We start from the raw sequence: 23,436 nt of genomic DNA on the forward strand, positions 1-23,436 counted from the left end.
TTCCTGCATTCTTTTTGGATATATTTTTTTTTTTATCATTTGGGTTGATCATTTTGGAAGCCAAAATTCCAAAAATATAATTTTACATTCTGGAAGCAAAAAAAGGGTGCATGAAGCAGCTTGGAGGTGCAGGAAGCAACGGCCTGACTAAAGACTTGACACGAAGGTAATATTCTTAAAGCCCAAAGGTTGAATGTATAAAAAACAAAACAAAAAAAGCCCAAAGGTTGTAGCCTTAGAAAGAGACTAATCTATATAGAAGAAAATAATTAATTACATCAAAATAATAATAAGTTATAATAATACTAAGATTTTGATTTGAGCCCCGCACAAGACATTATGAGTGAGATAAATAAAATCTGTATGATAAGTCATATCCTTTTTCTTTTACAGGAAAGTTATCTCCATTTTAATGAACGTAAGTTGTAGGTGAAAATAATAATAAAAATATAATCTTAGTAATATGATAATTCTAACGATGATAAAGAGTGATTCATTGGAGTTGGAGTCTTATAAAAAAATTCAATAAAATAAAAAAGTTTTTTTTTAAAAAAATACATAATGAAAAATGTCAAATCTTGACTCCTGAATTCGATTAATAAAAATTACGAATTTTCGTCATAAAAATCTAGGCTTCTTTTTTCTGTTGTGCATTTTGAGTGACCAGCAACTTTCATCCCATTTGTAGCTATGTTGGATGTTTTTAATCTGATTGGATGCTTTATTAAGAACTGAGTTGTCTTGTGTTTTTGTGGCTTGTGCAATGACAATTGCATTTTCTATTCCTACTAGTCATTCTCCATCACCAGACTAAGTTATTTTGGGTTTCATTCGGTAAAGAAGTGATGATTTGGGACATGTGAAAGATAGTCCCAATTAGTAATTCAAGAAATGTAATTTGTTGGAATCTACAAGTTGATTCCATAGTTTTACAACTATTTAATATGCATTCTTATAAAACGCACCACAAATCTGATACTTATGGATGACATCACTATGTGAGATTTGGTTCTCATTCATAGCTGTTTTTGTGATTATAAATTGCTTCTATGTGATTAATAGCTCTTTTTAAGTGTAAACTTAATTCCCTGTGTGCTACTTTCAGTGGTATAAATAAGTGAAATTTTCCAATCTCATTAATGTAAGTTAATATTATAAAATAATTATATTAGTTATTTAATGATTAAATTAAGTGAACCCGTTACATAAGATGATATCAATTTAAATGAACATGTGTCAGATTCATTAGGAGATAATGAGAACCTTATTGAGTTAACATGATTCCTAATATATAAAGTCGTCACATAATTTCTCTTATCCTAGTTGCTGAGGAGTTACGAAGATCATATTGAAGAATAAAAAGGTTTTGATTGAAGAAAAACCATATTATTAATCAGTTATTTCTAAAACATCTCGTAACAAATCATAAAATTAATGCAGAAACCAAAAATAACCTATTATGGATTCAGATATTCTTAAAAGATAATGTGTTCCAATAGTTATTAATATTTTCTAAAGATTTCCTAAAATTTCAAAAGTAAGAGTAGTTATGCCTATTATTTGATCTTACAACAATTTCACTTACCTAATAGTTTTGTTAGCGCGCCACTATTGTTTTTTAATATAGCACTAAGATTTGGTTTCTCTTGCAAGCAAAGTAGGCAGGTAGATAATATGTATACTTTTCATTTATTGATGTACTCATCGATCCATAACATCTAAATTATCTAGTTATACGGATTTGCTGTAAAGATCTCCCAATATGACATTTCAGAGCTCTAAAGTCCACAATTAATATTGAGTTTGCCCATAGTTTGGGTTATAGTTAAAAAATCACCAAATATAATTGAATCAAAAGTTATGAATTTTTATTTCTCACAGAACGCGCATGAAAATGTGTATTGGTTTAATCTAATGTTAAACCAAAAACACACTTTATGATCCAAATATCTAGTTAACTAGCATCTAAGATGAATTCTTGAGGGTATGGAATTTAAGATCAATCTCTAAACCCGTTAATAAGACTTCAAATTAACTTAGAGCTGGTGTTGGAAACTTTAATTATAATAGAGGCATGATTCTCTTGCCTATTGAGCAGACTCGCAGAAATGAGAAGTAAATCAGAGAGACGGAGATTGTATCATCTAATTGTTTGATGCTTAATATCAACCCAGTGAGAAAAGAACAAAGTTATAAAGACATATTTGAATATTAGTCTCATGGATATGCACGCAAAAAATACCTGTAATTATCTTTTTGCCAAATTTGTATTTTGCTAAAGAGTAAAAATAGAAATAACTTATAATCGTTTGTAGTTTTTAGTTTTAATTTAAAAATAAAGTGAAAATTATTTTAATTTTTAAAAAAAAACTACTCAAATATGTATTTTTAAAATAACTTTTCAATATTTCTAATCTGATGATCCAAAATCTTGAAAAGTTTTTAAAATTATTTTTTTTTTCTGCCAACAATTCTTTCCTTTTCATTTCTTGATTATAAATAGACCGTAAAAAGATAATAAAGGCAACTAAAACTATCGTGATTTATACACAAGCTTCTATACAGAGTAGTACAAATTTTGGGCAAATCCTCCTCACTTGATAGTGAAATGTAGGTGTGGAAGTAGAAAACTAAGCATAACAAATAGGATTTGAAAGCACAAGCATTAAGTATAATAATGGAGCTTTAAATACTTAATAGCTGCCCAATGCCCACTCCAATCCATTTGTAGGTCAAGCAGACTTATCCAAGTCCCACCATTCAGACAATAGAAAGCGACGTATATATACCTGCCATGTTATTCTCTTAGATTCTGGCCCCAATACATTAACAAATCATTCTCCTATGAACAATGAACAATGAACAAGAGAATTAGAACCTTTACATAAGTGTAACTTCTTTTCATGTTTCAAGTTTTATAAGTGGAATCTGATGCCCAAACAATCTCACTCAATCCATAATTAATTAAATTAGGTACAAAGTTAAAAATAAAAACAACCCATTGCAAATCCGTACTTGGGTTCTATACAATTAAATCACGATGCGATAAATTATTTATTACCCGTATAATACATAATTATGCATTAGATCTAACATAATACTACTACATTTGACTAATGTAAATAACATTAGATTTAATATAACAAAATACATTAGTATTATTTATGAGAATCAATAAATATTTTACTGTTTCAAGTACTACTCGATATCAGCGTTGAAGAGGATGTATGTATGGGCAACCGAAGCATCAAGCATGACTGTCCCAAATAATTGCTAGCAAATGTTCATGTTCAAGACACATTGTTAAAAAAGGACAAGAGAGCTTGTCTTTTTGCCTTCTTTCTGATTTACATCACCGTCTCTCTCATTTTTTTTAAAATAAAATAAAAATTTTCCTTTGTTCATTGTCACTGTGAGGGTGGTGGTGACATGGCGAACCATCTTTACTGCAACTTTTATTCTGACAGAATTTTACGTAACGCTCCTCACAAGTCACAATGCTACGAATATATCATCGTATAAAAACCATTTTAACTGAATTAGAGGAATCTTGAATAGGAACGCTTGCACATGATTATTCCCTTTTTAACTCTGAGAGTCTGAACCTGACATGCTGATGCAAAATTTGTCTTTAAACACACCACACCTTTTCGCAGTTTTCACTTCAGCCAAACTCATCTCTCTTTGTTTCTTTCTCTTTCTTTCCCTCCTCACAAGTTTGTGAAGATTCTTCCCCGCGATTTCACTCTGCAATTCAATGCAACACTTTCCATGCCCTCTTGAAAATTTTCAACAAGCACCCCTTTGAAAGGTTTTTTTTTTTGTTTCTTCTCTTTTTTTTTTGTCGGTGATTTTTTCTTGCGGATTCAGCTAAAGATGGAAACTTTGATGCGGTTTTGTTGATGGGGTTTTCTTAAAATGTCTGAATAGGAGGCTACTTGGTGGTTGTTTTCTGTGTGGATTTGAAAAGAGATCTCTGATATGTTTGGATTATTTTGAGTTTGATGTTTACAATGTGTTGTGATGATCATATTGTTTTTCTTTCAGTTTCTTCCTTGTAACATTCTTTTTCTTTTATTGCAGGTTGGCTTCAAAGGCCGGTATTATTATTTAAATAAAAGACACTATGGTAGCCAAAATCAGGCAAAGTGCTGCTAACTCTCCAAATCCAACAAAACCAGTGGTTGGAGAGATTGACACCAGTCCACCTTTTCAATCTGTTAAAGATGCTGTTTCTCTATTTGGTGAAGGTGCTTTCTCTGGTGAAACACCTCCCAATGCTCCCATTAAGAAGGCCAAATCTTATTTTGCTGAGGTAACTATGTTTTTATACCGTAATTGTTAAAACTATATCTGAATTCTGAAGTTGCATATCAAAAAGACAAAAATTATAATGGAGCAATAGTTTTAGTGTCAAACTCATTCCTAGAATTGGTGTAGAGGTTACTATGAATCTAAATTTTTGTTTCCACCACGTGTTCTGATGGAAAATGTTTCAGCGGGGTGAAATGTGAAGAAAAATTGGAAACTTCTATTCTTATTAGTTCAAAATCTTTTATATTATAATTAGGACTTCAAAATTTGACAATTTGTTCAACACAATCTAGTATCATGGTTTGATTCAGTAGCCAATGACATGTCCTTGTTAACATGTATCATATTCATGAATGACATGCTCTCATTTACCACATAAGTGAAAATTGTTTCTATGGTTTGTTATTTTATAGAGTGTTTGGGCAAAGGAGAGACAACTTCACTTAGCCCAGAAAGATCTGAAAAAATTAAAGGAACAACTAAAGAATGCAGAAACTACCAAAGCTCAAGTCCTGGTGGAGCTTGAAAAGGCTAAAAGAGTGGTTGAGGATCTCTCACAAAAGCTTAAAGTTCTCAGTGAATCCAGAGAATCAGCAATTCAGGCAACGGAAGCTTCAAAAAGTCAAGCAAAACAGCTTAAAGAAGAAAAATGTGGTGATCCTGATGGAACCAATCATGCTTGGAAAGAAGAGTTAGAAACTGCCGTTAATAATTTTGCATCTGTAATTACAGAACTTGATGTTGCAAAGCAAGAACTGAGTAAAATTCGTCAGGGGTATGATTTATCCTTGGAAGCAAGAGTTTCTGCTCTCAAGCAAACAGCAGAAGCTGAAGATGCAATGAAGGCAAACATGGAAAGAGCATGTGAGGTATCTAAAGAAATTTTGGTTGTGCAGGAATCAGTTGAGAAAATGAATGCTGAATCTGTCCAAGCACATCAACTGCAAGAAGAGACATTAGCCGGACAAAAAGTTCTTAGACAATCATATGAAGCCATCCTTGAAGAATCAAAAAAGAAGTTGCTTGATTTAAAGAAGGAATTTAATCCAGAGCTTATAAAAAATCTTGAAGTGCAGCTCACTGAGACAATGATTGAAATTGGGGTTTTGCAAAAGCAAATTGAAAACAAAAAGACATCAGACTTGGACTCTTTGAGAAGTGTCACTCAGGATCTTGGTGATGCTAAGGAATCACTGCAGAGAGTAACAGGACAGGAAGACACCCTTAGAAGCATGGTGGAAGCTCTTGGGATGGAGCTGGAGAATGTAAAAAGAGAACACTCTGAATTGAAGGAGAAAGAATCCAAAACTGAATCCATTGTTGAGAATCTGCAGGTAGAGCTCTGGAAAAGCGAGTTTGAACTTGAAGCCTACTTGGCAGGAGAATCTAAAGCTAGAGGCGCATCAGAGGAAATGATCTTGACATTGAAACAGTTGTTTTCTGAAACTGAAAATGCAAGGAGGGAAATAGAAGATATGAAAAATGAGACTGCAGAATTGAAGATGGAAGCTGCAGTCACTAAACTTGTGTTAGAAGATGCAGAAACAAAGCTTAGAGTAGCGGTGGAAGAAGTGGAAGCAGCTAATGCAGCAGAGGCAAGTGCTCTTGATCAGATTAAGGTCTTATCTATGAGAACTAGTCCTTCTCATTCATCACCTTCTGAACCTGGTGCAAGAATTACAATCTCAAGAGAGGAGTTTGAATCCTTAGTTCATAAGGTTGAGGAGTCTGATAAATTAGCAGATATCAAAGTGGCTGCTGCCACAGCACAGGTTGAAGCTGCAAAGGCCAGCGAAAATGAAGTTCTAAAGAGGTTAGAGGAAACTCAAAAGGAAATTGAGGATATGAAGAGTGAAACACAGGCAGCGTTGAAAAGGGCTGAAATGGCTGAAGCAGCAAAGAGGGCTGTGGAGGGTGAGCTCAGAAAGTGGCGCGAACGAGAGCAGAAGAAAGCAGCAGAAGCTGCATCTCAAATATTGGCTGAGACACTGATATCCCCAGAACTATCTCCTCAGCACTATAGGATTCAAATTCAGAATTCACCTCCAAACAGGGTGGAGATGAAGAAGTTAGAAAAGGGGAAGGTGTCAGTTTCAAAGAAAGTTCTCTTGCATAATATCAGTGGCATCTTTCACAGGAAAAGGAACCATGTTGAGGGAGAATCTTCTTCTTAGCTTCCCTGGGAGAATCATGTATGAAAGATCTCTTGCTTAATTACAGTTTTGTCCAGCTCATGAATGTGAGAGATACATACTGGTTTGTGTGAAAGTTGAAACTACTGCGATCAGATTTTTGTCATCATAGCATGAGGGACAAGAATTTTGAAATGTCAATAGTTTGGTCACAAGTATTTTATTAATGAAACTTTAGTATATTATTGTATATTGCTACTTAACATGCTAGTATGATGAAATATTTTGTGGCAATCACTATAATGATAATAATAACTATTAAAAAAACTATATCTTAATCAAAACAATTGTTAACAAAACGGATGACATTACTCTTTTAACAATGCCCAAACTATATCTGTCCATTCTTCTCAATTATTTGATGCTTTATGAAATGTTAACAAAACAATTGTTATTACTCTTTTTACATTGCTTATTAGTGAATAAATTTCATGGATACATTGCTTATTTGATGCTTTATGAAATGCTAACAAAAATGCATGGTTAGAATTTCTCTTCTTGATAAACTATATTACTGAGGCAAAAAGGAGATGTTGCTTCAAACTGTTTTATTCTAGAAAAAGGTAACAATTTTACATTAAAGCACCATTGTATGTATTTCATTAGATTAGATAATAAGATAATTTGACCAGGGAAGAAGAGGACCAACGAAACCCTCAGAATACAAGTTAAAAATAATTTATTGAAAATATTTGAATTATAAATTCTTTGTATGTTTGGATGACAGAACACCTTGGTGTCATGTAAGGATTAAATGTCGGTTATTGGTTGGCACGCTAAACAATAAATAATATTAATAATAATCTATTAGATGGTCACATTAGTATTATTAGGTAATAAGATGAACATGCAAGAATATTAGGCCTCCAGTAAAAGCACCGAATCGCAAGAAAGATACTCCAAATCGCATTTAAGGTCCTTGCAAAGAAATCTTATCCATTAAAATAGTAGTAAAAGTTAAACGTAATTAATTAAGGTTGCAGAAAACTCTACAGAATCCCCGAAATCAGTAGATCCAGGAATGGCGAAAGGTTTGGGCATTGGATTGGACCGTCATCAAGAAAACAAAAGAACCCACGAATGACACGTGTCACATAAATGAATTCACGACCCAATTCCACCGAAAAAATCCTAGTCCCAACCCCACAGGAACGGACCCTCCTCCAATCATCAAACCCCTCTAAATAGAAAAACTAGACCCTCACTCACTCACACAAACAACGTTGTTTTACTTGTTAGAGAGAGAGAGATTGGTTGTGGTCTGCTACTATGGCTAGTAACAGAGAGAGAGAAGAAGCGCTGACATTTACAATCCCTTCGTCCTCTTCCCATTCTTCCCCCATCACCGTCTCCGACCAACTAGACAGTTACCTCGCTGACCCCAGAAGCGCCTCCGGAAGCTTCCAGAACGACGGCCTTCTCTCCGCCGGAGAAGCCGCCGCCGCCGCCGATCCCGACTTCGGTTTCTCCCGCCCCGATTTCCGCCAGAGCCCCCTTGCTGGCACCGTGGAGTTCTACCAACGCCACGTCTTCCTTTGCTACAAGAACCCTCGCGTCTGGCCACCGCGCATAGAAGCCGCCGAGTTCGACCGCTTGCCAAGGTTGCTCCATGCCGCCGTTGTTGCAAGGAAGAGTCACATGAAAAAGGAGGTACTGTCCTGTCTGTACTCTGCTGCCCCTTCTCCCCTTTTGATTTTGTGTGTACGCTGTTTAAGGTAATTGATCTTGAGCAATTTAGTAAGCGTTGCCTCCACTTATATTAATATACACTGTTTTTTGCTATGTCACTGTTCGATGTGGGATCTCCAGCAATTGTATGTGTTAAAGAGTTAATTGAATATCTGGTGAAAATGTCGTTTCATCTTACATTGTGTTGGACTTATGGGTTCTCTCTTTACTAGACTCGGTTAACGATATGTGAGGGTCATGATGGGACTGAGACATCTAATGGGGATGTGTTGATCTTTCCTGACATGGTTAGATACAGGTGAGAGTATTGATCTGAAAGGTTCTCTGTTATTGTTTCCCTTCTTCTTCTTCTTCTTCTTTTTTTCCCCTTTTCCGCTTCTTAGATCATTGTGGACAACAGGTTTTAGTGGAATTGCAGGAGATTAACGCATTTTGATGTTGAAACGTTTGTTGAGGAGGTTCTTGTGAAGGATGGGGAATGGCTTCCCGGAACGCCTGAGGCGTTGAGAGGTTCGTATGTTTTTGTGTGTTCGCATGGATCCCGTGATCGCAGATGTGGGGTTTGTGGACCTGTTTTGGTCAGTAGATTCAGGGAGGAGATAGAGTTGCATTGTCTTCAAGGGAAAGTGTTTGTAAGCCCATGTTCACACATTGGAGCAAGTCAGTATGCAGGAAATGTCATTGTATTTGGACCTATCATGAATGGAGAAGTCACTGGCCACTGGTAAGGACAACACCAGAATGGTTATTAAAACTGCTACATTCTGTTACAGAAATTTTTTATTTATTGTTTTAAATCTTGCAATACCATTTGTACCATTTGTTATTATGTTTTGATTATTTAACTGATTAATATTCTCCTTAATTAAAATATGTAGGTATGGCTATGTTACCCCGGATGATGTACCTTCATTGCTTCAACATCATATCATAAAAGGGGAGATTTTAGATCCATTATGGAGGTAATTGTTTCCTGTAATGCTTTATTTATCTTCTTTAATGTTTTGGCTTAAAGGTTACGTCTTTAAGTTTCATCCTATAAAAGACTATATAGCTAGGCTTCTGTATATTTTCAAATTGAAATTGTGGTCAAGCAACAACAAGTGGCATCTTCATACCCTCTAACTGAAGATATGACAGCTTTGCTTCATATGCCTTTAAATGGCATCTGTGACCTTCCAATTCTGTTGTTGACTGTTTAAGCTTTTTATTCACAAATTAAAATTATAAAGCATGTTTTCCAAACCAAGGACTTAGCCTTCAAATTTATGCTGCTACAAAATGTATATATGATGGATAACTCTATTGTAATGTTATTCACTTCTCCATTTCCAAATTTTCAAGTACATTTCTTTCTGCCCCCTTTTTTGTGACGGAAAAAATTTGATGAATCGGGTGACAAATTCCCTCTTCGGAAATTGGCCTGCTGAAATCCCTTACATGGTTAAAGATAATAGTATGTATCAGGCTGATGGTTATGAAAACTTTGGAGCATAGTAGGTCCATGGAACATTTGCTGACTTGTAATTGTTGCTACATTTTTTGATATTGCCTTCAGGGGTCAGATGGGTTTATCAGTAGATGAACAGAAGAAAAAGCAAGAACAGCGGCTTCTGCTGAATGACTTAAGAAACTTAGAAGACAACACTCAAGATTTTGTTAGCTGCTGCCAATCAAGTGGAGTTGGCTGCTGCCAATCTAACGGAGGAGACTCTTTTTTCCGTCAGAATCATGTGTTATTGGAAAGGAGAATGGACCCCGATGTTATTGAGTCAGAGGCAAAGCTCTCAGCAGATAGTAAGAGCAGTGAGACTGTGATTTCTCGGATCAATAGTGGTAAAGGAGCTTCACGCAAGTTTCTATCCATGACAACTTGGCTGGATGGCTGGGAGCAAGAAGATACTTATGCAGCTCTTGCTGTTGTCTGTGCTGCTGTGTCAGTTGCCATTGCCTATAACTGCTACAAACAACTGAGATAAGAGGAATAAACTTTGGCAGTGTTATTAAGTGGTTTAGTTAACTTAAGCTTTACTATATCGGGATATTAGCTTCCTATCTGATATTAGTGCAGTTCTTCTTTAGACCAGTCCTTACTGAACATGCAGGGAAACGAGTAGGGATGTGTGTGCTTTAGTGCTTGCAGAGTATTATTGGCTGAGGCACTTATAATTTGCCAGTTAGCGTATTCTGTACATATAAGAAACCTTAGCCACAGAATATTCAAATTAAACATTTTAACACTTTGTTTAGGTAGGATTTGATGTAACCTTTTACAATTAAATGTAAAGCTTTTGTGTTCCTTGAACTCGCTAGTTAGTCTTGCCTGAACTTTCGAGTTGAAACACTTTCATATAAAAGAATGCAGCACCTACAAAGAGTCTCTTACCCATGTTGAGAACAGAAAATGGAATCATCTAGCACCTGATTGATAATTAGTTTTCCAAAATGAATAGAAAATACCACCTAATGCAAAGATAATCATCTAGCCCCAAGTTTTGTCAAGAAAAGGAGGGGTCATGAATATAATTGAGAAAATAAGTGGTAGTGTAGTTTATAACGGCATGGCTTCTTTTTATTTTTATTTTTTTTATTCTAGGCTTGAAATATTTGATGTAAAAAGGCAAAGTTCTGTTGCAGGATAATAGTAATCATAAGTCATAACACTTGAGGAAAAATATTTTCTCCAATTGTTAGTACCATGCATAATACTCTCTGGCAGACAATGTTCTGAACACTGTAGTTCTACATTTTGTATAAATACCATTAATTGACAGGAAAAAAAAAGAAAAAAGAAAAAAGAAAAAATTGTAACTTGATGCCATCCTTCCAAGACTGAACGAATTTACATGCTCATCGTCCCAGGGGTTATAAAAATTAGTTTAGAAGTTATTCACCCAGAAGTTTGTGGTAACTTGATGTAAACACTAGATATAACATTACATCCAATAACTGAATATAGCCAGTGAGTCATATTTCCTTTTTTTATTTAATCTATAATAATAATTCTGTGGAACTCAGTTTCTATAGTCTTGGCAATTTTGACATCATCTGGGTCTGGCTCCGGTAAGTCTACATTGAAAGAATCCTGCCTGATTGGTAATATGGACTCTATGAATATAGCTTGCTGCTTGATGTAATTATAGAGTTGTTTATGGAAGACATGATCAAAGGAGAAACAATTTTCAGTATTTCCAGCTACATGATGTCAGGGCACCCTCGAATCCTTCTTTCTGCAAAAATGAGGGAGGGATTCATAGTCCATTACCTGTTCAAATTGTTGAGTATGTCAAACCCCTCGCAGTCGCAACAAATTCTAGTAAGAATGAAATAGATCCAATTTGGTAGTACTATTTTTCAAGTCTCCATCCATATCATATGTTAATTATTAACAAGAACAATGGACAATATGACTTTAATTTAGTCAAGAGAACAAAGGAAAACTCATAAAAGTTGTATACTATAAGAGGGATTATGCAGATAGTTAAGGGTAATGCTAATGTTTAGCTTCAATAATTCCTCCATGCCACAACCTACCAGTACGTGGACTTTCCTCCTTGTTCTTTCTTGCAAAAGAGACTTAACAACCTGCCATTATTATTTAAGTAAGAACAGCTTAGTTGTAAGTGTCACGATTTTGAAAGATCCGTATGAAATTAAAGTGAAAAGTACAAAGTCCTTCAACATAAAACTAGCATAAACCTTCCAACATGCTGAGAATATACATGGAACATTAACGATGCAATATGCTTCTGTCTTTTCTGGATAGTTCAAGTCATCTATTGTAGACATGGCAGTCAAAAGCTGAAGGTGGCTAAACAGAAAGTGTCAACTAGGAAATCATCTAGTGAATGGACAGAGTGGGAATAGAAACTTCGATAAATGCCCAATCAAGGAACTTATAAGATTTAAAAATGAAGTGAAAGAAAGAAAATTGGAAATTTCTACATTACTGGCATATCTTCAATTGGTTAAGTGCTGAGAGTTTTAAACCAGTCATATCCAAGACTTTCACACAAGTGTCAATGTGTCGTCCATGATTCTTTGTAGTTGTTGGCTACAATAAAAATTCCAAATAAATGATCAGGGTGTCAGAATTTGTGAGGGACCAAAGAAAAAAAACACTCAAGGTGCTCACCAAGATCACTTGATCCCTATATTCGTTCATTTGGATGTGCGACTATACATAATACTCGTCCTGAACAAAAACAACTGGCAATTTAACATCATGGAAAATAATAAAGTAGTTCACATGCTACAAAGGAAAATGGACAGAGAAGAAGCACTGAACACTGCAGCACCAATGTATTCATATGATTGTAGAGATGGTATGAAGTCCTTACAAACACTTCATCAAATGTGCTGAGCCCAACACCAACAGCAATGACAGGTAGGCCCTGGCATAACTCAGCCAAAAATAAAAATAAATTAGCAATCGTGCATGTTATTCATACAGGTCATTATACCAAAATCACGAAATACCAAAATCATTTTAAGGATTAATTCCTTGTTTTTTCATAAACACGACATTATATTGAACCTCTAACCACATGGCAAAGTTATTTCTTATTTGTCAACCATATGGTTTCAAACTCTTGATTATCATAAAGAAAAGGTTCGTGTTAGTTAAAGAAATTGCTTGGTGCTAACGATATCTCATTCTCCACCAATCGAAGTCCTTGGGTGTTTGCATTTGAGAGGACATGTGAATAAGCATTACTTTTGTTTCTCTCATTCATAGCAACTAGAACCGTATGAAAACTCTCCAAGAGCTTTTTCGTGCCTTCTGTTGCCATACTTTTAAATTGAAACTCTTTTGTCCAAGAGCAACGAATATTATACTTTTGAATGCTCTATCACCTTGCAGATTTGGCACTGGTTAGAAATTAGAATCGTTGTTACAGACCACTCTTAATAAGAGCTGTTGTGTGAATCTTGTATCGGTTCTTGATGGAAAATGGAGCATCCAAATGAAGGAGGCCCTTGCTGGTTAGAGATCACCTTGGTGGTTTCATTGGAGGTTTCTCCTCTCACATTCACATTCATTCTGCTTTTTTTTTCCTGAGATCTTGCCCGTCATCTTTGCCTTGGAGACAGCTAAGCGTAAAGGCTGGGATATCCAGTCGTTTGAGAATCCACCCTTTGGTCCCTTGGAGTCTCCGTATCCGATGTGAAAACTGCTTAATTTTTTGTAAAGATATAGTCTCAGTTTTTTTCTCATATCTTCAAGAAAGGAAACTTTGTGCTGATAAGCTAGCCAATTTTAGAGTTTTGTCTAGGGTAGCTTTACTTGGTGGGATTCTGTCCCCCTTTTTTTTGTTAGGGATGAGTATCTTAGGAATAGAAATTGTCTTCCTAATTTCAGGTTTATGTAAAGTTCCAATGGATTTTGGTCTAGTCCCCTCATTTTGTTCATCCTTTTTCCTTCTTCTTTTAATGTTATTCAGTATGTGGCTCATGGACAGATCCTCAGAGGGTGTGAACCCTGTTGGGATCCTCTCACTATTCCTTTTGCCTCATCACCAATTTTATTAAAAAAAATATGAGATTTGGGTTCCTTAGGTATAATATCACTAACAATCCAATATCAAAAGAAAATATATCACCAAGAATCATTAAAAGGCTTTTATGGAGTAGGTATATCGCTTATTTTTTATGCTAGTAGGTGTAGTGCTTAACTTTTAGCTAATTAACATGTGAGGAATCCTATTATACACTGAAAATATATGTCGTACATAGTATATGCTATTCGCCACCTTTTATATTTTGCTTTACAGTATCTGATGCGGATGGTGAATCAAATATTGATGACCCTTTCTTCCAGTTTCTCAAAGTCAAACTATGATGCCAGAATTCACTGTGTTTGAGCTAAAAGCTTTTATCAGATAGTTCATAACATTTCTAGAATTAATTAATGAGCCTAATGATTTTTATTATTAGTTAACAGATAAACCTTTCTTTTTATCACACACGAGGTGAATTAATGAAAATTTAACTTTTTATACATTTTCAACGAATTTAAACTCAAGTAAGCTATGTTAAAAATATTGTGGCACTTTGTGTCCAAATAACGGTTTAAAAAAATGGCACTAGCTACTCCAAAGAAAAGCGTTTGACAACTTTAGTCCTTCAAAGAGCTTGAAACCGAACCAGATGCAATTAGATAAGTGTTATTGTCATGTGAATCATCCCTAGTAGCTATATATATAATACAAGCAGAGAACTGATTGCACAGACAAGAACGGGGGAGAAAGCAGAAACTATCATAATCATTTACGGATATGATACTTGACTAGAGAGATTCAGCAAATACTGAGGCCTCATTAGATTGCACAGCAAATTAGGTACGTGTATGTAATACATAGAATATCCAACAATTCCAAATAAATTTGCATCTCAGACTGTAAAATACTCCTTGATAGCATCCAGTACCCGGTTTGCTACTTCTGGACCAAACAATCTGGGAAAGCTTGAACCAAGATCAATCTCAATGGTCTTGTTTCTAATGAGACCATCCCTTTTCTTAAGATAAGCTCTTTCTGCCTCTCCAACTTGTCGCTTGGCACAAGCACAATGATCCAACCAGATCCCCAACACTTGCTTTGAAATGGGGTCCAAATGGTCCCTGATGATCTCCTCCATGCGTTCCACTCCGCCATTTTCCGTCAGAATGCGAACCATTATGGCTGTAGGAGAGGAAACAGTGCGGATGTAAAGGGAAGAAGAGAAGTATGGTTGAACCTCTGGAACTCTGTCCAGAGCTTGCCGATGTTTGTCTAGTTGAGTGTCCTCATAGAAAGTTTTGAGGTCATCAGGCCAAAGCACAAGGTCTTTCCTGGGAGGCAAATCAAGAATGAGAACTAGCATTGTTGGACTACTGCGGATCATTTCAAACACAAAATTTGGCGCATCAGTTGAGCTGTTGAGATAGGCTGAAAGACTTGTTATATCTAAGGACCCTCCTGTTGGTAGCTCTGAATGCACCCAGCTTCCCAACACAAAATCTATCTGAGACAAACACAGCAAAAAAATACCAAATTCAGAACAAAACAAATGTCATCATTTTTCTTCTAGACTAAATTAATCCATTAAAAGGGTGGAGAAAATGTAGCAGTAGCTAAATAACAAGAGAACAAAACCAAGCATTCTTTCCATATCTTTTCATTTCTCATCACATCACTAATCACATATTTCACTTTCTTTCTCTTCCCTTTCTTTTTTCTGTTCGTGTTCGGCCTTTTCTTTCCCTACACCCATCCACCCAAAAATTCAAGTGTATCATTATCCTTTTCCATATTTCTTTTATGTACAATGGCAATAATGAGATTTGATAGTAGGAACTCTTGCAGACTACTCAAACACCTCATTGCTAGCCTAGGCTGACCGAGTGGTTATGTTTCCACTTTTCCATTGCTATTCAAATTGAAGCAAGAGTAAACCGTCAATTTAGTCTCTCAAGTATTACCCTTTCTTAAAGTATTGGATATTCATCAACTTAAACACTACAATGATATATTTTACTAATGTCCAGGGACTAATTTGAAGGATTTTTAAATACCTGAAAGACTATTTAATATGATTTCTAATCATTGGGGGATTATTCATGTAAATTATTTACTTTGGGGACTATTCAGAAGAAGGAGTAACACTTCAGGGATAAATTTGATGGCTTATTCATTGAAGCACAGAAAACGACAAAAGTTATACATTGCCCATTTGCTTCAGTACCTAATTCTAAATCCAATCCTCTGATCTCTTTCTAATGCCAATACTTGATTTAGAAACCCATGAGCTACTAAAAAATAAGTCAAAACGAATTTGGGAAGAAAAATACTACTTGGCAAGGGAACATGAACAATATAGGGGGCTGAGGAAAAAAAAGAAAGAAAAAGGGAAAAATTGGAAACTTTGTATTGAAATGAAGGATTTTGGGAGGAGAAAGAAGAAGGGGAATCACCTGGGAGTCATTATGAGCTGGTCTAATATGAAGGGAAGCTTGGGCAGTGGCAGTTTGGCTTTGGTAATACTGAACATCAGAGGGGAGTGTGCAAGGAAGAAGCTGAGAGTGAAAGCGATTCTCAAGTGTTGAAACGAGATCAACCATGAGGTTCTTCTGGGCAGATGAAACGAACGGAAAGTCCATGAATTTGCTGCGTTGGGTCTCCTGATTCTCCATGAGAGAACAAGACACAGATGATGATGATGAAGATGAAGAAGAAGGTTTAATCCTCAAAGAAGAAGATGGAACAGAGAGATGGCAACGAGGTGAAGGAGAAGAAGATAAGATGGAGAGTGGTGAATACCGGAAATTCTCACAGATCATCACTTCCATCATCACTCTGGAACACTACAATAGTACAATGGCATGTCCTTCTCCTCAACCTTTTAAGTTGTTTTATTCCTTCACGTCTTTCTTCTTTTTTTTTTTTTTTTACACTAACAAAAATTTGAATAAGTGATATTTAGTATATAAAAAAATAAATAGGTGAAATAATTTCATTATCTGCTTTTATCATTTATTTTTATGTAAAATTAATTATATCAAAATTAATGAGGGTGAAAATTTATTAATTTCTTTTTTTAGAATTACAAATGGAGTTAATTTTCCGCACAGTATGGACAGTGATTAACTAAAGTCAATAAAACATCAGCATCCGGTAAATAATGAAAATTCGAGGCTTCATTGGTAAATATAAAATAAATAAATAAAAACTTGTAAACTGGTTCTAATTTAAATTTCCTGATTTATGTAGATAATAGAGAAAATTTTGTAAAATGATTCATATTTAAATTTTCTAGTTTATACTTATTACTTAACATTTAAACAAATAAAAAAATTTATTACTTAAGTTAAAAGATGTTTATGTCTTAAAATAGATTAAAATTCCTATTTATTTTGATCAAATACAAATAAATAGCAATGATAAAAATTTTCAAATGATACATTTGTAAGATGATATGATGTAACAATTTAAGCGGAACATCTAAGACATTCATTATTACTTTGTATATGAGATTCTTTAGAAAATATTCTCCTAACACCAAAGTCCTATGAATAATAAATAAAGAAATCCAGAGTCTAAAAGACAATAATCTTCTTCAATAGGTGTACATTTATCTTATTAGCATGGTCTTTACATGGAGAAGAGAAGTGTTATGCAAGCATTAAATGTTCTAATGAACTTAAGACTTTAGACAAAAATTAGAGCGAAAAATTCAATCCTTACGAGATAACGAATACTTGGACATGAAAATTATATATAGAAAAAGTTTTGAAAAAACAATATATATATATATATATATATATATATATATATATATATATATATAACAAACTATTTATCTAAATTATTTTTTCATTCTTTTTTGTAAATCTTTTTCTAAATTCTTTTAAGATACATTTCAAAACATCTTGTATACCTTGAGAGAAAAGATAAAAAGTGTGGAATCATATATCTGTCTATTAGACAATCATATTTTAATCTGTGAGCAAACTTCCAATTAATTTTTTGATTTATTTAAAACCAATTACATGATAAGATAATGAATATTGAGTTTAAGTCAAACTTGGAATAAAGATTGCAAGTGTAAAAGTTAAAAGTGTCAATGAACAATTTTTATAACTTTAATAAGTTAAAGAAAACTTATGATTGCTAGGACCGTAAATAATATCAGTATAAATTATTTGTGTACTTTCTAGATGTTTAACTAGGAAATGATTTTGAATTTGTTTTTAGATTTTATATTTTTTTTTATTTTTTCAAAGAAGTTTTTTTCTCTCATTGTCAGAGATACTATCTGTATGAAAATCTCTCTAAGTATTTTATATTTATATTCATCATACAATATACAGTTTTTTAGTGTTAAGAAAAATTTTAAATTTCTAAAAACACAATTCAATTATCATTTTTGTATTATTTGCTTCTATAATTACAAATATCATCTTACCTTACAACATCTTAGTATAATTTAAACAAATTATTTTAAGTTTTGTATCTTCCATTAATCGACTTTCACGATACATATATAAAATTTTCTTGTTAGAATTATCAATAAAAAATTTGTGGTTGTCAAAACTTAAATCTAGATTACATTATAAATTTATTCATCGTATATATGACATTATTTTTTTGTTCTTGTTTTATTTCCTACGTAAAAAGATTTTATATTTTAGTATATACATGAAAATATGTCTATAAATTATTAGTAGCTACTGTTTATTAAAATTATAACGGTGCCAGAAAATTTTTAATATAGGAAATTAAAACAAAGAACGACATGTCAAGTGAAGACAGCAAAATGTATATTTTTTTTCCTATGTAAAAATCAAAATAAAATATAAAATTTTCATTGAAGACTAAAATGAAAGATGATGTGCTAAGTATAATAACAAAGTTAAATGTCATTTTTTTAGAGAGAAGTCCAATGTCATAATCTTGACAAATATAAGGACTAAAATGTATTAGTATATTGACAAAAAAAAAACGTACTAGTATATAATTTTTTATATAAAGACCGAAAAAAAATATTGATCCAAGGGATATAACTCCCAAATGTGTGGGTTAAGATTACATTTAATTAATTCTTACTGATAATTAAAAAATGAAAAAATAAATAATATACTCTACCAAAAAAACGAAAAACAATGTATATACATGAGTAAGGATCAAATTTTTATTTTAATCTAAAATGTAAATTTGACGATTACAAAAGTTGTTTAATATTTAACTTACATCTAATAATGACTCTAATAACATTAATAAATGATGAACTTTTTTCTTTTTTTGATGAATATAAATTATGATACTTTTTTGTTTGTCAGAGTAATAACCCTTGCAAACAGTTGGTCAAAAGAAAATTTAATATTTTATTTTAAGAATTATACTTTTATTTAATGAAAAATAAAACTTCACGTGCCAATGACATTGACGATCCTTTTTAGTTTTTACACAAAACAAGTTGAGAAAATTGGCATATCACGTGAATATTAATACATTATCAAAATGTAACATTTGCTAATGAGAAATCATTCACTGTACTTTACACCCACATGGATTTGTTAGGTCATACACTAAAATATAAATACTAAACCCTTTTTACCCATTAAATTAACTCAACCTTTAGTATTCACTCTTTTTTAATTTTGATAGTTATCATCAGGGCATATCCAACATAAGAAGATAGGAAGGCCAAAATATAACTTACATGATTTTATAAAAAAACAATTATTTTATAAAAAGCTCACAAAATATTAAAATAAATTTCGACAAATTTGATACAATTTAATACTTTAGTTTTTTTTTTCAAAGTTTATATAATAATTTTAATTTCATAAATTCAAAATTATAGTCACACATTCAAAGTTAAAATTAGATTGAAGCTAATAATGATGAGAAGAATAAAGATGAAATAAGAGAAAAATAGTAATAAAAAAAATAAAAAAACAGTCATTAGTATATCCTAAAATTAAAGTTATCAATATTTTATTTAGTGTAAGTTCATCTCATAAATAAAAAATAATTGTAAATAAAATTTAATTTTTTAAATCAATTATAACCAAATCAATATAAAATAAAGGATAATGAGATCATTTGGTCATAAATATAAATATTTATATATAACCTTTAAAATAATAATAATCTTTATAAAGGAGAAGGATGAGGGTATTTGTGGAAATATTTTTTTTCAGCAATTGATAATTAATTGAAAGAAAAAAATCATAATGTTTGCATTAATGGGCTTTAATTGCAAACTTTAATTTAAGAAATATGGACCAATAACGTTTCATTTTAAAATTGATGTCCAAATATAAGTTTATTTTTTCCAAATGTTACTTACATTCATAGGCGGTTTCAAGGCCCGGCTACCCTGGGCAATTGCCCAGGCTCTGGCCCAAATTCATATCAGAAAACACCACTTCTTCGGGGTCCCCAATTTTATTGAGAAAAGCAGGACAGGACACACATGAGAATGTGTAGTTGATAACAGAGAAAGAGAGAGAGAGAGAGAAAGTATGGATCTAAGAACGAAGGGGTTTGAAGGAAGTGAGATTCCTGAAATGGAGCCAAGGCTTCTCCAGCACGGTGGCTTGGTAACTGGCCGTGGTGGATCCATTCTTGACCTTGAGGACCAGGCGGTAGTTGGTGTCGGCCACGACCTGAGTCTCGCCCTTTGATACCTTGACCAGCGCATGTTTGCCCTTCTGCTTCCTAGATATTGCGGCTGAAACACGCGTTCCTGTCCCCGCTTTTTTAAAACGTTAAATAGTGTGTTAAGGAATCAAAGCTGGTAACAATTTATAATATAAAAAACATAGTTGCACGTCAATCTCTAATTAAATCCTACAAATATTAAGGTGAGTGGGTGAATTTGTTACAAATTTAATAACAATTAACTTTAAAACATAAGTTTATAATCAATTCAAAATCCAATATACTAAAATTTATTTAGTAAATTTTTAGTCACATCTTCAATTACCTATATAAGCTATTATTTCATAAATATACAGCACAATGAGAAAATCATAAATTCAATTATTAAAAAAATATTTATACCTGCATAGTTTTACCAAATACACCTATTTTCTACTTCTAAGTTTACTCTTTATAACTCGTACATGTATAGGATAACTACCAAACCCACCTAAAAATTATTAAGTAAAAAACACGACACGAAACACACTAAATTTAAATAAAGGGCCGGGATCACTACAATTCTTTTTTTTAAGAGGGCCATAATCTTCTTTTAAATAAATATTAATTAAGAATTAAGATAATGCATAAATTGATTTAGGACAGAAATCAGCGCATTCGTGCTAAAATACAAAAATTAATTGGAGAAAAAATCAATTTCCTAGCAACCAAGAGTTTTCCTTCGTCAATGATGTCCCTTATTGTGAGTATCATTGTTTGTTCCAAAAACAATAGTTCCTGCAACAGCAAAACTTAAAACGATAGAATTCTTTTCAACCAAATGATTTTCTCAAAGCATTTGTTTACTAGAACAGAGATTGTAGGCAATTCACCCAGTGATGGCATGAGAAGAGACAGCACAACAATCCCAACAACTTTGAGTGGTACGCCAACTTTGAACATGTCTTTAATTTCTATGTGTCCAGTGGCAAAGCCAACTACATTTGATGGTGTTGAAGTTGGAAGCCAGAAAGCAAACTCGGTTGCTATTCCTCCAGGGATTATAAGAATAAGAGGGTGCACATGCATAGTTCCTGCTATGTGATAAAGAAGTGGGACAAGAAGGGTGGCAGTAGCAGCATTAGAGGTGATGAACTCAGTAACAATGCTACATATTAGACTAACAACAGTAACGGTGAATTTGCTATCTTTAAATTTTTGCCCAGGCTTTATAATTTTTCTGGCTCCGCCACTGCTTACATTCTTTTTTATAACCTCTACTAATTCTTCTTTCAAACTTTTAATCGTGCATATATATTCTTTCCTTACATAGCAAAGGTGGTAACAACATTTGTGATTTTTTATGATTCTCTATGGGGCATCGACTACGGTACGCGATGGAGAAAGACCAATCGATTTAATCATTGGTACGACTTTCTCCATATTCAAATTTTATTATGGTAGTTTACTTTCCTCGCCTCTTTCACTTTCTGTATCTCATACCTGTTTATTTAGATTTTTCAAACTCTTTCGTCTTGTTCTACTCGAAATCAGTAGCCCCGTATTCAAATCCTAAATATCTAGGAAAAAGGCAAAAGTGAAAGTTTATCTCTTACTCGTAAGATAAATATATAATTTTAATACAAGAAAGTATTTTTTTTATTAGAGGAAAGATAAAATAATTACCTTATCTTTACCTATTTACAAAAAGAAAAGATTGAGATTAGATAATCTAATTTCTCTTTATATTACATAATTATCTTATCTTTACTTATTTACATACTTTTATGTCTCTAACTTGAACGCGGGAGCATCTTTGCAGGTACCTCCTACAATAGTTCGTGAAGAGGCTTACAAATGAACACCATCATGATCACGTTTTGCCAAATCTAATAAGAATATTTGACGTCCACCGTGGGACAAGAGAAAACTTTTCCTTTGACCACATCATATCATAATCAAAGGCAACAAATGACAACAACACCTCTCAAGGGAGAATTCCACCCTTAGAGAACAGTATCGAAATCTAGGAGGACAACAATGTGCACTCGGTCTTAACAACCAACACCTATTAGACTCATATACCAGAATAAAGTTGACATGACGTGGAGGGAACAAGCTCCATCAGTCACTCAACATGTCCATAGAGTAGAGAATCAGCTCCATCCTTTCATTGATGACATCATGGAGACACCGCTACCACCAGGGTGGAAGACGCTGATGATAGATAGATACGATTGACTCTCAAACCTATATGAACACATAGATGCATTCGTCACCTAGATGAATCTATTCATTAATGATGATGTCATCGTGCGCCTAGTATTCCTGACAATCCAAGGGGGGCAACACTTCACCGGCACACCCGTCTATCAAGAAATTTAATCAGATTAAACTCATGTTTGGTTCATTGATCAAAACATTGAAACTTGCATACGACTTAAATAAAGACCGTTATGTGCAATCGGCTTAGATCACATATAACTTTGGCTAAAATTTTAGCTATGAAAAAGAACAAAAGATCGTGTTACTTGGCTAAGTTAAAAGACCAAAACTCACAAACAACTTAAAGAAAGACATCTACACGTAGTCAGCTTAGACCACAGATAACTTGGTAAAAATTTTGGCTGAAAAAAAAGACCAAAAGATCGAGTTACTTAGCAAAGATCGAAACTCACAAATGGCTTAAATAAAGACTATTATGCTCAGTTGGCTTAGACCACAAATACCTTGACTAAATTTTTGGTTGTAAAAAAAACCAAAAGACCAAGTTACTTGGCAAAATCCAAAGATCGAAACTCACACACAACTTAAATAAAGACCACTATGTGCAATCGGCTTAGACTACAAATAACTTAAACTAAAATTTTGGCTTGAAAAAGACTAAAAAACTGAGTTATTTGGATAAATCCAAAGATCAACACCAGTAGTCAGCTCGAAAATAATTTTTTTTTTTTTACTTCTATAAGCTTACAACCAACTGAACTTGGGGGCATATGTTCTACTCAAACTCAATCGGTAAACCCTGTACTCGATGGTCGACTGATAATTGTTATGCATACTTGGTTTTTGCTCTTAAATTACATAGAAATGATCCCATTTCTTCTATTTTA

The 23,436-nt window shown here is 33.5% G+C and overlaps 3 protein-coding genes across 3 annotated transcripts; 2 read left to right on the plus strand and 1 right to left on the minus strand.

Annotated features, from left to right (window-relative positions):
• The first annotated feature begins 3,414 nt into the window (after positions 1 to 3,414).
• Positions 3,415 to 6,696, plus strand: LOC100817643 (WEB family protein At5g55860). The gene is made up of 3 exons (XM_014770812.3): positions 3,415 to 3,811; positions 4,084 to 4,315; positions 4,728 to 6,696. The coding sequence occupies exons 2-3, from the start codon at positions 4,127 to 4,129 to the stop codon at positions 6,486 to 6,488; spliced, it is 1,950 nt and encodes a 649-aa protein (XP_014626298.1). The 5' UTR covers positions 3,415 to 3,811; positions 4,084 to 4,126; the 3' UTR covers positions 6,489 to 6,696.
• Positions 6,697 to 7,602: 906 nt separating this feature from the next.
• On the plus strand, positions 7,603 to 10,500 carry LOC100780395 (uncharacterized). Its single transcript, XM_003519587.5, has 5 exons — positions 7,603 to 8,156; positions 8,408 to 8,493; positions 8,614 to 8,919; positions 9,074 to 9,157; positions 9,754 to 10,500. Exons 1-5 carry the CDS (start codon positions 7,776 to 7,778, stop codon positions 10,172 to 10,174), a joined length of 1,278 nt encoding a protein of 425 aa, XP_003519635.1. The 5' UTR covers positions 7,603 to 7,775; the 3' UTR covers positions 10,175 to 10,500.
• Positions 10,501 to 14,243: 3,743 nt separating this feature from the next.
• Positions 14,244 to 16,551, minus strand: LOC100780934 (red chlorophyll catabolite reductase, chloroplastic-like). Its single transcript, NM_001254021.3, has 2 exons — positions 16,150 to 16,551; positions 14,244 to 15,200 (listed from the first exon to the last, which is right to left on the minus strand). The coding sequence occupies exons 1-2, from the start codon at positions 16,525 to 16,527 to the stop codon at positions 14,589 to 14,591; spliced, it is 990 nt and encodes a 329-aa protein (NP_001240950.1). The 5' UTR covers positions 16,528 to 16,551; the 3' UTR covers positions 14,244 to 14,588.
• Between the last annotated feature and the right edge of the window lie 6,885 nt (positions 16,552 to 23,436).

Source organism: Glycine max, chromosome 2, assembly GCF_000004515.6.
Source record: "Glycine max cultivar Williams 82 chromosome 2, Glycine_max_v4.0, whole genome shotgun sequence".
In the NCBI taxonomy this organism is placed as follows: Eukaryota; Viridiplantae; Streptophyta; class Magnoliopsida; order Fabales; family Fabaceae; genus Glycine; species Glycine max.